The sequence below is a fragment of the Podarcis liolepis genome (assembly GCF_965112155.1).
Source record: "Podarcis liolepis genome assembly, chromosome: 4".
NCBI classification, from domain to species: domain Eukaryota; kingdom Metazoa; phylum Chordata; class Lepidosauria; order Squamata; family Lacertidae; genus Podarcis; species Podarcis liolepis.
In genome coordinates, this window is record NC_139558.1 from 46,663,110 (window position 1) to 46,680,055 (window position 16,946).

General features: G+C 37.3%; 1 protein-coding gene across 21 annotated transcripts in view; it reads right to left on the reverse strand.

Annotated features, from left to right (window-relative positions):
- The window catches only part of DMD (dystrophin), a 1,010,042-nt gene that overhangs the window by 530,004 nt on the left and 463,092 nt on the right, over window positions 1–16,946 (reverse strand). For all 21 annotated transcript variants that reach the window (XM_083498284.1, XM_083498278.1, XM_083498289.1 and 18 more), the window contains 5 exons: window positions 13,066–13,176; window positions 11,082–11,255; window positions 10,802–10,957; window positions 7,579–7,749; window positions 2,040–2,219 (listed from right to left, as the gene is read on the reverse strand). In XM_083498284.1, coding sequence (XP_083354410.1) covers window positions 2,040–2,219; window positions 7,579–7,749; window positions 10,802–10,957; window positions 11,082–11,255; window positions 13,066–13,176 — 792 coding nt within the window. The remainder of the gene's footprint in view (window positions 1–2,039; window positions 2,220–7,578; window positions 7,750–10,801; window positions 10,958–11,081; window positions 11,256–13,065; window positions 13,177–16,946) is intronic.

Below are 16,946 nucleotides of genomic sequence, written 5' to 3' on the forward strand. Positions count from 1 at the left end.
GAGCAGGGCCGTCTTAAGCATATCCGGTGCCGTGGTGCATTTCGCAATGCTACTTAAAGGGAGAAATAAACGTGCACTTAGGCACAGCTAAGGACTGGTCGGGGGGGGGGGAGCCAAACGCCTTGGGCAGACCCCAAGAAATAATTCTTTCCGTCAGAATTCAGCTTGGTCTCCAGAAAAGAGCATGAGTCGCAGGGGCAGAAGCCAAAGCAGCTCTTTCTGCTCCTGGGTGAGGAGGAGGAGAATCTTTGCAAATGCTTTGGAGTTCCCTTCTGCCCTCTGGGAAGCCACTGGTGGAGAGCTTTGACAGGGAGCTGCCTTTGACAGGGAGCTGCCTTTGACACCTGCCTTTTCGGGGCTTCCCTCCCACATTCCTGCCATGCACAGGAGGCTTGGGAGGCAAGCTGCACACCCGGGCATGCAGGGAAAGGGGAGGCTGCTGGCAAAGCCGCACAGCTCTCCCACTCACTGGGGCGCCCCTGAGAGGGCAGCGCTGTGGCGCAATGCGCCACTAAGCTCTATGGGAAAGACGGCTCCTTTTCAGAGTATGACCACTGTTGTTACTCTTCTGGAACTGACGTTTCAGAACTGATGTAAGAGAAAAATGCCTGTTGGTGGCTACAAGAAAATACAGATATTCTTATTTATCTACTTTATTCTAGTGGTGGAAATGAGACAAATATATAGCCGCATTGATTTTTTTAAAATCAATATTTTACTTTCAGATTTTATTTTCAGATTGAGACAGCCAATGTGCATAATGTGTAGGTTTCATCATGTTTATAAATAATGCATGGGAAACACACCTTTTGGAATCATAACAGAACATTATCAAAACCTTTTATCTTTGTCTGTAATATGATTGTTATTACAGTTGAAACAGAATGATGCAGCTATAAGGAGCAAACATCTGCTGTCAAGTAGACTGAACATATGCTAAATGAAGTTGGCCATATTATTGAACTGCTGTTATAGCGATAGCAGCAATTTCTAAACATTGCATTGCTGTATTATTTAACTGGCACAATTACCACCTTTCCCCCCAAATTGTTTACAGTCGCATTTACAAATTGTGATAAGACAGATATATGGGGACTCAGTCAGCAATAGGTCTATCAAAGCTGGTATTTCAAAGAGCTAACAAAATTGTGGCCATAATGGTAGTGATTTTAAAAAAATGAACAGGAAAGTTCAAATCCCAGCTCAGCCATGAATTTACGGGGTGGGCTTAGGCAAGTTGCTGTATCTTTAACCTTCTGGGCACTAATGGCTCATAGTAATAGTGTCAGCTGCTGCAATTACAAGTAAAAACTGTTATTCTGTGCATACTAAGTTTTAGCATGCCCCTGCAAACTCACAATTCCAGTTATTTTCAGCACGAGTGAAACTCAATCTGCAGAGAATTCTTGCATGATATGATTCATCGTGTGGCCACCTCTGCTAATGGCAGCAACAGCTACATTTTATGAAGAGTGAAGTAACAGTGCCTAAAGCCTAACTTCTCTGTGTGTATACAAACATAGCATTTACAATAATAATAAAAAATGCTATATACTATACATGCATAGTTCAGTTGTAACAATGTTTATAGACCACAGAAAAGAAATGCCTTTCTTATTTTGCATGGTTGTCTTGATTAGCATTAGCATTGTATGCTTTTTCCTGGTAAACTAATGGGTGGTGAGAAACTTAACAAAAAAAAGATAATGTCATTTAATTACTGGTAATCTCTTATCAACCATCAGATTTTTGAGGGGAAGGATAGATACCCAGCTAGAAGTAATTGCAATTTGAATTTGGATAGGAAGGTAGATTGTTGGGAATTTAGCTGGACTGTAAAAAAGCTGCTATGACGTGATGATTAGCCATTTTGCTGCCTGATAAAGGAATTTGTTTACTTCCATTATGCTCCACCTACATATTTGTAAATAAATTAGATATTCCAAAGACATCCTAAATCTCCATTATTCTTCTTGCTTCCCAAACCAGCTATGTAGTGCTATTTCTGGGAACAGAAAGTAACAAGATGTAATTCTTACCAGCAACAAGTTAAACCACTCTTCAGCTCGAGACGTTACTGCAATCCAGTTACTACTCAGAAGGCTGAGTTTATCGTTCACTATGCTTTCCTTCCCTTTAAGGATGGTCTTCAACCCTTCTCCCAAATCAGTAATGTTCTTCAACTGAAGCTGGCGTTTTTCAATTTCTAGCTGGGTTGCCTATGAAAAGCATGTTCATAATGATTAAATAAGGAAGAAGAGTTAGGAAGAACATATCATGAACCAACACTCATATGTTGCATATTAACATTGTTAGAAGCAGAGAGGAAAAGGTCTAGTATATTTCAATATAGACGTGCATAATAATTTGAAAGTGAAATAAATATGTAACTTCTTACTTCTGATCAATATTGTTATTATTTATTAAATTTCTATACCGGCCTTCATCCAAGAATCACAGGGGGATTTACAATTTAAAACTACAGAAAGACATAACATAGTAACAAACAAAAACAATAACTCACATAATACCTGTGTGCCATGCTTTATGCATTTTGGGTCACTTTAGGATGGGCAGGAACCTTCCCTTTACCAATGATGTTTATCCAAGGAAAAAGAGCACTATGAGTTCTTTGCAAAAACATATTCATTCCTGTGACTTTAGGAGGAGGATGCGAGTGCGAGCTGCTGCTTGTTGGTCTTATCTCCTATTGCCATGGGCGTAGCCAGGATTTGGGGGGGGCAGGATCAATGTTGGGGGGGGGAATAACCAAGCTATCTGCGTTGTGATTGGTCAGTGATTGGTAAGTATTTTTATTTACTTGATTTAGGGGATGACCCCTCCCTGGCTATGTCCATGCCTTTTGCTGCTGCATCAGCCAGCTACTGTTCTTTGCCTGACTTCATTCTCTTTTCTACCCTCTCCCTCTCTTCTACTCATTCATAGAATCCCCTGTTTTATCCCTTCGTGCAGAGGGAACAGCAACAACAGCTACAAGAGTCAGAGGCCTCAGCTGAAGCAAGAAAAGAGAAATGCTAGGCAGGCAGGAGGGAGGATGAAATAAAGCAAGAAACCCCAGGCCTCACTGGAATAGTACCAGAAGACAAGCCAAAGAAGAAGCAATCTCCATCTAAATAATGTTCTGGCATACCATTGCTTTTTCTTCAAGTATTCACAGAATTGATATTTTGCCTTGCTAAGTTGCCCGGCTCCATTTGAAAGGTGTCAGTGACATATCTCTTAAACGTGTGTGTATATTAATGCTGAAAAGTACGTTGATAAGCTCTTCACAATTTGAATTTGTTTTAAAAAATGAGTTATTTATTAGTGTTAAGTAGACATCAAATTGTCTCAGCTGATGTAATATGGGATTAAATCCTGCTTTAAAAATAATAATCAAATAATTCAAGCCAGCAAGCCAGCCAACAAAAACAACCCCCCTAAACAACTCCCCAAACATAACCCAATTTATAGTTGGGGAAATCCATGGATTAGGGAGAAAGCTAACAGCAATTGTAATAAATGCCTATCCCTGTTTGGGTTGGGAAGATCTGTTGAGCTTGGTCAGACAAGCTCAGGGTCTATACAACTTATTTTCCCCAAAGCTCTGAGGTGTCTGTGAATTTGCTCACTGGTCCCTGGCGTTTCAAAAAAATTAAGCTCTGGGTGTGTTTACTTGACTCTGTTTGATATAAAATTCATGTCCACGACTTGGAAGAAAAGCAAACTGAAACTAATAACATATTGTGTACATCTGTAGACTCTCTTTTTTTTAACTATAGAAGAACATATCCAGGAAATAATTCAGTCTGGAATAATCCAAGCATTAGCAGCTAGGTACCGGTAAATCTGTATTCTGAAGCAGGAAGTTGCAGACTCTCACAACATGGCAGTTTGTGCACAGAACAAATGTAGCATAACAGTTAGAGCAGGGGTCAACAAACTTTTTCAGCAGTGGGCCAGTCCACTATCCCTCAGACCTTGTGGGGGGCCGGATTATATTTTTTGGGGGGCGGGGGAGAAATGAACAAATTCCTATGCCCCATAAATAACCCAGAGATGCATTTTAAATAAAAGGACACATTCTACTCATGTAAAAACACACTGATTCCCAGACCGTCCATGGTCTGGATTTAGAAGGCGATTGGGCCGAATCCGGCCCCCGGGCCTTAGTTTGCCTACCCATGAGTTAGAGGGTAGGATTTGAACAGAGAGTTTCAGTTAGTCTCATGCAGCCGTAAAACTTATTGGGTTGTCTTTGGCAATTACCCTAGGCTACCTCATAGGAAATAATGGGTTAATTATGTAACCCATGCTGAATTCATTGGAAGTAGACTAGAATATACATTTGATTAAAAAAAAAACCACTGCATTGCACTACCCAGAATTGCATTATGTTTTATACTACTATCATATATCTACATATACACTGATCACAATCCAGCATGGGATCCATGAACAACTGCATGCATGCGTGCGCACACGTTTATTGGTATTTTTTTCCTGCAGCAATCCCTCATGTTGGGTTTCCATGTATTTTTTCCACATACACCCAAGTTTAAGTAGCAGTTAGATTTCTGTTTGGCAGAAGGAACTGTTACAGAAGTGAAAGAGAGAGCCTAGTAAGTCCTAACAAGTATGTGTTATTTCCTGTTCCACTTCTCAGTATAAATGTACTTAGTGTACTCTGCACATTCTAGTCTAATTCTAGATTTCTTTATTACTTCTTTTCAAAGCACGGATGAAATATTCACACTCTTAAACAGGAGGACACTGTTGAACCATGGTAAAACTTCAAAAGAAAAAACAATTTCCAACAACAGGGACTAGATGTCTCTATCAGTACTGGCAGCTGGTAAATTAAGCAGTGTTTGTGCTTTCAGCAAGCACACTGGAAATCTGAATAAAATGATGCAAAAGATAAAATTGTATCAGTCATTGCAGTTACTTTCATCATTCAGAGTTGATGATGAACAGAGTACATAACTTTACACTGCTTAATACTCACATAAGCCTTGTAAAAGATGGTGACTATATATCTTAATAATCACAGATAGGATCGTTTAGGATCATTATATAAATTGCTACTATGTCCCTCTTGCCAAAGGATCATGCAGTTATTAACTTGAAGCATCTATACTCTTTTCCGTAACAGTAATGAAAGATGACAATTTCTAATTTATTTTATTCGTGTCATTGAAAGAAGACAACACTACCAATTGCGTTTCTAGCATAACTCAACACACAATTCAGTATTATGATTGCACATGATATTTGTTACTATTTTATGTGAGCTAGAATGTAACAGTAATGCACTTCCAGTTCAAATATGGTAACAGGACCAATGGCATAGAGGTTTTCTGGAGAGTACCATTCTAAATTTGAGAATGGGCCAATATTTCTTTAACTGAAATATGAGCCCCAAGAGCCTAGAACAAATTGTTTATGCTAGTCAAGTGTTCTCTAGCTCGTCAGCACAATATGAAACATAGTCTTTCAAAGTGACCCCGAGAGAAGAGCAGACATTTAACTGGGGAAAGAAGTGACAACATGAGCACTGGGAGAAATGTACCATGCCAAGTGGTTTAAAGAGTGACAACCTGTCCTGGGAGAGGGTTAAGATCCTTCCTGAAACTCTTCAGTCTAGAGGTTTGAGGGTTTTTTAGAGGTTAGGGCAGGATACTCTATGCTACCTTCCTGATTCATATAATAAGGCAGCCCTCTGTCACTAACATTTTGGTTTAATGGGGTCTTTTCCTTATCACTCAAACCCAATTTCCTGAAGTTTCTCTCTCTTCAGTTAAAGGCAGGAGTATTCAGCTCAGTTTATCGGGCTTAGGAAGGCCCACTTTTCTGGCCTTAGCAAAGCCTACTCTGACAAAGTTAAGGGTGTCTGATTTAGCTGATTCAATTCCGCTGGCTTTGTTAACTTGGACTGTAAGGGAACATTCTCTTGCCATTAGCTTTCTGCTATAATCACTAAATTATCAGCTCCACTCATGAAAATGCAAAAGAGCGGACAGTACTTTGGTAGGCTAGCAGGTACTTTATAGCAAATTATCACATTTCTCCTGTGTGTGAAATTTTAATGAAGTTTTCCTTTCCTTCTTGATTTTCTTACTAATATAGGCACTACCTTTTGGTTGCGAGGGTGAGAAATAACAAAATCACTCTACTGCGTAACTGCTCTAATCAGCAAACCTCGCACACTAATTATAGAACTTCTGGAGTACCAAAGTCAGTGTTTAATTATTAAAGGAATTCAATTAAAGGAAGGCATTCCTATGTTAACTGCAGCTGTGGTAGACATATCTAATCAGTATACAAAGGTTAGCTTTTATATGTATACAAATGCGTATGGGATGGCATCTGCAGTGTGGTAGAAGTATCGTTCATGATTAACAAAGAATTACTTTGATTTCTTTTGGAAAAAACATGTTCAGTGACTGTCAAGCTTGTTCCCATTCCTTGAGAATCTGAAATTGTTCTCTGAAACAGTGAATGCAATCATAGTGATAATTTCTGGAAAACTGCAAAGGCTGTTGAAAGCAACAAATATTTACTGGACTGTACCTATATTATCAATGTCTCATGCCACTATGCCAAATTTTTGGCTACAGCTTGCTGGGACATGGAAAAAGACAGGGGCAAGTCTGTCCAAATGTTACAGGGGCAGGGACAGAACTTCACTAAAAGCTCCGGTTTTGTGGCAGCAAAACCCTGACAAGTATTGCACAGCTTGGAGGTAGAAACAAATGACCAGGGAACCACAAAGTGGCTCTAAATGGACAGAGACTGAATTGTAGCCTCTATTGCGAAAAGCCTATATTACTTTCGTTGCTCTGTGTGATTATACTGAACTAACACTGTTCAGTTCTTTGTTGCAGGAACTTATAATTACTTCTCAGAGTTGATACAGCTACAAGTTTATAAGAGGAATTAAAGTGAGGAAGGGGTAGGAATATAGACTACTACTCTTGCAGGCAGATCCAGGAAGAACAATGACTACATGAACAGTGACCATCCTCAAGGGGGAAAAGTGTCATATATTCCTTTTATTAAAAATTAGTAGCTAATTAAAAATAAAACACATCCTAATTATTTTTCTAGCATTAGTTCTTTACAATAAAACTGATCTTTGAAATTAAGGCAAAAATTAGATGGCCTGTTTAAAATGTTAATGAAGAAACTAGCATAAAATGACAACAGTGCTTTGCAGTCTTTTAATGTCTCAACACTTAGAAGGTGCTAATACACTAACACTGTACTAAGTTCTCCTTTTAAGCCTGGAAAAAATGGAATCTTTCAAAAAGTTATAGAAAAGGGTATGCAGGGTTATTTTTCTTTTGAATTATTCCTCTCCTCCTTTCTCTTATGAGTATGATGTGGTACCTGATGCATCCTACTATAAGGTTAATATGTTAAATTTTGGACACCAACTTCTTTTGTCTCAGTGTATCACCAGTATATATCATATTGTTTACAACTTTTTTGGGGTGCAGAAGTATTGCTGTGACAGCGAGATAACTCCAGACAAACATATGTGAGTTTACAAGGAAAGAAAATATATATTATTACCTTGCTCCAGGCGACTTCAGCATCTAAATTGATAGGCATGCCTTCTACTGCTGATCTCTTTGTCAGTTCTGAATCTGTCACTGCCAGCCATTCTGTCAGAGCATTCATTTCCTTTCTCAGTTTCCGAGATAATTTCAAACATTTCTCTAGCTCTTGCTTTTTTTCAGTCACCTGCAGAAGGGGGAGGGGGAATGAAGAGCCAAACCTCTAAATGCTTCACCACCTTAAGTGCTACTGAGACGGATGCTCATATTTCTGGCAGTAGTTTTTTCTCCCAGTGAAAAGAATCCACCATCAAGTCCCCATGATTGTAGAGGTCATCTATCCTCTGTTTCACATCTACAGTTCTCAGAAATGCTAAATCTTTTTTATAGCAAACATATGACAAGAATACACCTCAGAATGTTAGCCTTTCTCATTACACTTTAGACTACATTCTTTTGTCAGTACTAGATCAGCATTCTACTTAATAGCAAACCAACTACTTCACACTGAAACAAAAACAGAATGGCTAGATTAATTATAATTTGCAAAGTTAGCTTCAATAAAAGAAACAAAATGAAGATTAAAAGTATGCTTTAACTTGGTGCTCTTTATGCATATTTAAGTACACTGCAGTCATGTTTTATGTCCTTTTAATGCCAACCTTCAGAATTTATTGATTCAATAAAAGTTGTTTTCATCCAGCTCGACCTGCAACTCCTGTCTTATTCATTTTATTTTTATTTTCTTTAAAGGAATTTTAAACCACAATATTTAACATCTCTAAGTGATGTGCAAAAATATAGACTTAAGAACAGTATAAAAAAATAGATAGAGCATCAGAAACCTAGTAATAACCAGTTGTCTGAAGCAACTGATGGATGATGCTCCAGCTACAGCATAAGGAAGAGCTTATCTTGCAGCAGACACCAAGAATGATGAATCAATGCTGAAGAGAAGCAATCAAAGGAGCAACTCTTCAAACACAATTTGTTATCAGAAATTATAATGAAAATGACCATTTTTTTGCTATGCAGTTACTACTTCAGTATTATCATACCCACCTGAATTCTCTTTTAGTTTAACTTCATACTTCATTGTCAGGAGCACCCAAACTTTTTTCAAAGAGGGCCAGATTTGATGAAGTGAACATGCATGAGGGCTGACCAAAGTTGTTGGGCTTTTTTTTAGGATTGAAGTTGTTGAGCTTTTAGGATTTTACCCCAGGACATATACTGCCACGGGAGCCAGATTAAATTGACTGGCGGGCTGGATTAGGCCACCCGAAACGGACTTTGGACATGAGACAATGGCTTAGTTCCATTTTCATTCCATTCAAAGAAGCTTCCACCCATATATACTGAATGACAGGTTCATATCACAGGCCCAACACCTGCTCTTTTGACCGTTACCCATCACACCTAATAAAAGCTATCCTGAAGGAAGTTACCATGTGGGTCCAGGGAGTCAGGTACTCCTGACCATTCAGAAGGTGGTTGTGGTTAGGCCCCTTCTCAAAAGTCCCTCCTTGCTCCTAGAAGTACTTAGTAACTACCACACAGTTGCAAATCTCCCTTTTTGGAGGCTAAGGTGATTGAGATAGGTTCAAAAGAGCCCTCTGCATTTAACAGATTAAAGCAATGCAAAAAGACAAATAAATAATCGCCTCCCCTTTAGCCTCAGTAGCTTGTTGCTAGCACCCTTGGGAATTTCTGATCCATGGCTTACGCTTATGATATGGAGAAGTGCACTATGTAAATACTTTTGATGCAACTTTCAGTATGTGTTTAACTACTAGTGAGCTTATTCCCCCTTTCTTTTTCATATATGCACAGTTAATGGAAAAAAGCTGTTGATAGTTGAAGTTTAACATTTCCACACTATTTATTCGAGGGGGAAATCTGGTGTCTTTTGCATAGTACTAGCAATGCAACCTCTTGCATATTTCACTCAGAAGTAAGTTTGCTGGATTCAATGGAGCTCAGTGCTTCATTCAGTATATAAGACTGCAGCCACAGTCCATCTTGGTTGTTTTGCTTTTGGGACAAAGGGACCTTTGAATTCTAATGGGACTGTTTATTTCTAGAAATGTAAATTTTGAAATAGTTAAGAGCATACAAAACTATATACGAGTGGTGCTTCGTTGAGTTTAGAGAAATAATGACAGGTGCAGCATATATATAGCTGCTCCCCACCCCTTATTTCAACTAGGAGAGTTTCAGAAAAATTGTATGGTTGGATGTACACTATAATGGGTAATATCATTTTATTTCCCCATTTTCGATTTACATGTTATAAAAGAAATGTAGGAAATACTGCCATCTTAAGGTCTTTCTTTTTTACACAGTTAACTCCGTTTACCATTTCATCTCACAACAGTTGAATCAAAGTACACATTACATGATTGATTTATTTATTTAAAGCAGGATTAGTTTAGAATTTGGTTGGAGGAAGGGCTAATGGTAAAAGGCTGCTTTCTTCTGAAGTCATTTATCAGGTTGAAATGGCCCTGTCCAGGATGCTTTTTCACCTAAGGGAAAACACTCACAGGTTCTCCGTATCTTCCCTGCATCTTCCACAGGTGAAAAAGCATTTCAGGGTGATTGTTTTTAGACTAAAAACCTAACAGAGTGGGAAGGATTAAGCAGCTTTATAAATGAGGCAGCAGTGAAAATACACACCATTCCCTCTTCCTATGCTTCCTTACACTGTCTTCACCCCTCTAATAACTTTCTCCTTTGCAAACCAAAGGTTACACACATACTCTACTCATTTTCACTTGTTGTCCTATCCATAAAACTCTTTTCACTGGCACATTAAAATCCTCATTTAAAATGGCATATTTCACACTGGCATGTGCTAATTAATTTTGCATTTTCCTATTCTACTGTTTTCTTGACTGTAGGAGCAAAACCTGCATTTACTTATTTTTTAATAGAAAGTGTCAAGTATTTGCAAGTTCTCTTGAAAACCATCATCCTGAATATGAAGGCCAGTCCTCCATATATCTAATTCTACACTTAGAAATGATATTGTTTAGTTACATTATTTCAATATATAATTGGGCCACTCTGAATAGACAGTTAATAGAATCTTTTTCTCACTGAGAAAGGAAAGACAAATAAAATCAATTTAAGAGAGGAAAATAAAATAAACAAAACAAAATACAACAAAATGGAAGAGATAGATTTCGCTTTACAACTGAGAAGCAGACTTTAGCACTGAAAAGCGTAGAACATACCTTGGCACCCAAATCATTATATTGTAATTTCAAAGCTGTTAGCCTTTCATCCAGTTCTTTTGGGTTTTCCGTTTGCTGTTTTTGCACAATCTGACGCCCAGTTTTTATGACTGTTTCCACTTCAGATTTTACTTCACTAAGAGTTTTATACAATTTCTAGCCAACACAGAAAAGGAAATGTTTAATTTCACTGAAATTACACTGATTTTTGCAAAATGTCATAGGTATAGTCCAATAAGTTGCCTTACATGTGAACTATTATTGTATTGGAAATACTCACCATACAGTGATCAAGCTGGGATTGCACTGCTTCCTGCTCGACACTCCTCAACTCCAACTTCGGCACTTGCGATTTCACTTCATCTAAAATTATTTTACATTCCTGTAAGCGCTGCTCAAAATTGGCTGGCTTTTGGAACAAGCGAAACTTCATGAAGACATCTTGTAGCTTTTTCTGAAAATAATATATGAGATGAAAGGAAGAGGGGTGCAAAGTATGCAGATTAAGTCATTATGCTAATACAGTCACGGTCATGATTTTATGAAGACTTTTAAAATAAGGGACAGAGCAGTCCTGCTTCTACATACTGAGGAGAAACTTGGATATTCCCTTTATTTTTCTTTTGAAAGCATGTCTAGGCAGCTTAGCAAACAATTACACTGTGCCCTCCTGTGCAGCTTCCTTCGGATTGGTAGCAAGTTCCCAAGAATTTAAAGAATGCTACTTGCTAGGTCATTTCACACAAATGATCAGATAGGTTGTAATATTGAGTTGCATTTCCTTTGAATATTTAGTCTGCAAGTGTATTATTAGTTTCAGGTCATATTCAGGCAACCCTGTATTGGGAAATTTTAAATGTCTAATGTTTTATAATTTTTTATGTGCTATATGTGGTGGGTGTGCGTCAGTAAACGAGGGGAATTAAGATTAAGAGAGCTGAGTGGGGGGTGCTGGTGTAATCTCACTGTATACAAGTTGTACAAGTGACAATAAAGTATTTCAATTTCAATAAGCAGCCCAGTGTGGCTGGGGAAACCCAACCAGATGGGCAGGGTATAAATAAAATTATTATTATTATTATTATTAGGCAACATAAGTTATTTATACACAGTACATGCATTTTGGAAAGAAAGAATCCAATGGTAAGGTGCACTTGAATAGCATTTTTTTTCTTTTTAACAGGAATCGCCACCCACTGCACTACATGAGAGTAAGCTTGACAGAGCAGATAAGAACCAAAATAGTAAATATGAGTTATCACCTTTAACCACTGGCAAAAAATTTGAAAAAGCTAATGTGGCATTCCATTAAAGTATGGTTTTGTTAGTTTTCTTTTTCCCAAACCTGAAGGTTGGGGTAAATATAAAAATGCTCAAAATGGTGAATCAGCTGACTTGCACAAGGTCTGTGAAATGTTCCATGCTGTGCATAGTTAAACTTTGGAACTCCCTCCCACAGGATACACTGGTGACCACTAACTGGGTAGCTTTAAAAGTGAATTGGACTAATTCATGGAGGATAAGGCTACTAATGGCCACTAGACGTTATAGCTATGCTTTGCCTCCACAGTCAGAGGCAGTAATGCTTCTGAATACCATTTGCTGGGAAACGGGGGCGGGGGGGTTGCTGTTATGCTCAGGTCCTGCTTGCAGGTTTCCCACAGGCAACTCAATTGCCACAGAGAAAACAGGATGATGGACTAGATGAGTCTGATCCAGCAGGATCTTCTTATATTCTTATTTTTGGAACATCTGACTGCCATGCCTTTTTAGAACCTGCTCCTTAAAATTACTGTCTACTTCAAAAAATGTTTGCCATCAGGCGTGCTCTTCAAGCAAACAGCAAGTTTAAAACTCTCTTGGGATTGCTGATCTGGCCTCACAGCTAAAAAAATTATGACCAAAGAATTTATTTTTGTGGCAGAAGGGTATTTGTGAAGATGAAAATAACAAGAAGAGGTTTTTTCAAAAATGTGTATTTTGCATTAACAAAAGCATCCGTTCTGAATTTCCTGAATCAAGGCACTTCAACCCTACACATTTTTATTTAGATGCTGGTTTTTCCTTGGTCTCATTGTAAATCAAATAATAATGTTATAAGCTAAGCAAGCAGGACTTTCTCCCCCCACCCAAAAAACCCACCACCACCCTGTGGATAGAAAGTATAGCTGTTTCACATGTAATCAATGATTGCTTATTTAGTTTTGTGTATTTTAAAGAAGGGATCCGAACTCAGTATGTAAAAGAAAGCCAATTTTACAAACCTGTGCAGTATCGATTTGGGAGAATATCCTTTTGGTGGCATCCTTACCCCGGTTCCGTTTTTTCATTTCATCCAAACTAATCTCATGGCTTGTCAACTCTGATTGAATTTTCTGTTTGGTGGAAAAAAAGATGTGTTTAAAATCAAAATAGATTATTTTGACAGGGAAATATATAAGATCCAGGCTCTGGAATAAATCATATGAAATTACTAAGATTGTGACACTGTCTTGTGCTCTACTTGGTATATTCTTCTTATTGCTTTAAAATGATAGTATCTCTTATGCCCACTTGGACATAAAACAAAAAAGTATAACTTTGTTCTATAACAATTAAATTGCATTGTAGGTACATACTAAAGGCTTCTTCATCAGGGTTACAATTCTCATCCCTATGAAAACTAAATATAACTATAGAAACAATTAAATGTGAACAAAAAGGGGGGTTTATAGTAGAATAATTGTTTTTTTAAATAGTTTTTTTTATTTAAAAAAGCATGATAAATACACACCACTCTGAAGCAAGTATATGAAATGTAATAATCTTAGTGATTTTTACAACAAGTATTTTTGTCTGTTATTTCCAACAAGAACCAGCGATTGGTGAAATTCCTCCAATGCAAATTTCAACCCTTTACACCTCATGATAGAGTAGGCTCATAAGATACCAAATGTCTTGCACAATACTGACCAATGCAATGTCACACAAAACAACTCATATCCTACACACTGAGATGAGCTAATTTAGACCAATTCAAACCAATTTATGAGGAAATTGTTGGAAATGAATATCTGCTAGTGGATGAACTGCTAAACAATTACCAGAGAGAACAGCTATACCAGGAAATATCTGGCAGCTTTCTTTCTCATCAAGATGAATATTAGGGACCATTACTACAAAATGTGGGAGGAAAATCTGTCAGAAGATTTTATCTAGACCACATTTTAATCAAATCAGCAATTCACTCTCTCTCTATTCCCTAGAAGTACAAGGCTAAAGCTGGATATATCTTCTGTCCAAGAACATAAAGTCTGTAATTCCATTAATGTTACAAATAGTATTTTTGTTAACTGAAAATGAACAGATGTGGTAAAAGCAAGAAACTGTATGCAATTTGGCTTTTTCCTCATACTCTCATTTACTGTGTAGGCGACTTTATCCACCAGCAGTTAACATGAATGCGGAGAGGAGTATGACAAGCACATGGGGACACTCCCAATCTTGCAGCACGCTCTGCCCAACATTATTTATTGAGATATTTATGGAAGGAGAGGACAGATACACCAAGGAGTTCACATAGAAGACAACAGTCTCTTTTGCATGTCCCTTTCTTCTCCACCTTGATCTTGGGGTGATGGGGCAGGGTAGCGTCAAAGGTTTGATTTAAACATGAAGCTGGGCATGTAAGAAAAACCTACCCATGCAGTGCTCCATGTGCCTGGTGTCTCATTTAAAATGGGTTGCCTCGCCTGAAGGTGCAGCATTAACACTCTAGAGATCTATTGTCTAGGTGGACACATTCTGGCATATAGACACATAGATAAATTCTTGGTCTTCTACTCAACATGCTTAAAAAGGGGTGGAATATAGTGAAATAAAGCCTCTATGTGACTCTTCCTCTGCTTTCACTCTTGTCCATTACCAAAATGGGAAATAGAAGATAAAAGGGGTGGGTATGGGGTTAGAAAAGTAGAAGGAAGAAAAGTCTCCTCCTTGCACCCTTTTCAGTCAACCCTAGGAGAAATTAACAGGGTTTGTAATGGAAAGAGGGGGGTGCACACTTCAGGAGGCAGATTTAGCCCATGTGATTGCCGGTTGACAATTCATACTTGACATTGTATAATAAAGTATTATAAAGTTTACAATCAGTCAGTTAATCAGATGCATATTAATTATTAGTACACACACATACTTTCATGTATGTTCAAAATAAAATAAAATTTCTAGAAATTGGACAAGTCTAGCTACTGTGATTAAACACAAGCACAGTTGGTTTATCAGAGATGGACAAAGCAAGCCCACAAATGGTATGGAATAACCCACCCAGTAGAATATTTTATGTATGCATAATAAGGCTGCTGATAAGGAAAGATGCAAACTATCTAACATGCTATAGAGAAGAGGAGACAGAGAGGCACTATTTTATTGCTATTATGGCTGTACTGCATTTACAAAATGTAAAGAGAATTAATAAAATTTGACATTATGCTTCTGGGGGGAAAGGACACAAACATATTGAAAATGGTTCACCAATTAATGTATATAAAGTTAATTGATTTTTTTTAAATTTAGAGCACGGTCCAGGTAGAGCACATGCATTGCAGACAAAAAGGTGGTAAAGATGGTTGCATTGCCAGTCAGTGCAGACAATGTTGAGCTAAGCTGTCTTGGTACATGGCAGATTTGTATTTTCCCAATAGTTGACTAGTTATTAAATCAAACCTAAGGTTCTATCTTTATGCCTGTCATATCCATTGCCTTCCACGCCATCTTGATTTCAAGTTAGCAATATATTTTATTTCATTACCAAGTTGTGACTCCTTTTCTATAATTAGAAAAATCACTTTTGGTCACAGACTTCTGTTCTCTGCCATAAGATTGCTTAACCTTAAGAAATTAGCCCACATAAAATATTAAGACTGCTTCTATAATATCTGCAGTTTTCAAGGGATTTAAAGTGGTTTCATGTGGCTGGTTTTACTTCCCCTTACCCAATTTATTATTTTGTTTCTTCAGATAAACTGAAAGGTATTTTAAGTAATAAAGGAAGATAGAGATTTTATTTTATTTTATTTATTTTATTGTATTTTATTTATTTATTTCAAACCATAGCCTCTAGGTGAATATGATGTCCAACAGGAAACAATAGAACCCACTGTCAACATAAATCTTTAGCAAAAAAAACTGAATTTATCCTAATCAATAGTATAGTCGTTATGGAGCCCAGGAAATATTAGGGACTTATTCAAATGATCATTGATGCATCCTTAGGAGATTATTTTTAAAAAAGTAAAGAAAATAGTTGTTTGAGGAAAATAATGGGATTGAACTAGAACAGATTTATTAACTTGGTCACATCTGCTTATCAAAGTCTTTGTAAGACTTCCTTGAAAATCACAACAAATTATGTTTTGCAGTACAATCATTATTGATGTCTGAAAGCCAGCATTTTCACATAAGGGAAGGGTTTTTAAAATTCAAAATATAAACTGTGCATTAATCTTAAAATTCTTCTAATATATTCCACCCAATTCCAGAAATCTGTGTTTCATTTTGGCTAATGTATCCTTTCTTACAAATACAATTAATGAAAGTTACGTACTTCAGAAATGTTCTTAAAATGTGAAGCAAAAGTTGACAGACACAAAGCTAAGGAATGAAGGATGTGGCGATATTCTTTAATTTATTTCATTTTATATGAGATTATGGCTCCAATCCTATACAGTTTCCTGGGAGTAAATCCCACTGAATTCAATGGGGATTACTTCTGAGTAGACTATATAGGATTGTACAAGCATGTAACTATCCAGTATCAATGATTGCATAACTCAATAACTATTTATGGGATATCTAATCTGCTTTACTAAGAAGTTAACTAAAAGTAGTAAAGATGATGAGTCATTTATGGTATGATAAAAATAGCACTATAGGGGCTTACAGTATTCATGTTGTTCCTTCAAGGTTACAGCACAACCTTCACATACATTTAATGAGTTTATATTAGGGTCATATAATAATTTTATGTCAGCATAAGGACAGATAAAATAAACCTAAAAACATGAATTTGCTGCAAAATAAATGTGACCTTTTAAAGATGATATTATTATGCACATCTGTATTCCAGTAAGTAGTTTTGCAAGAAATGGGTTGCAAATTATGCTTC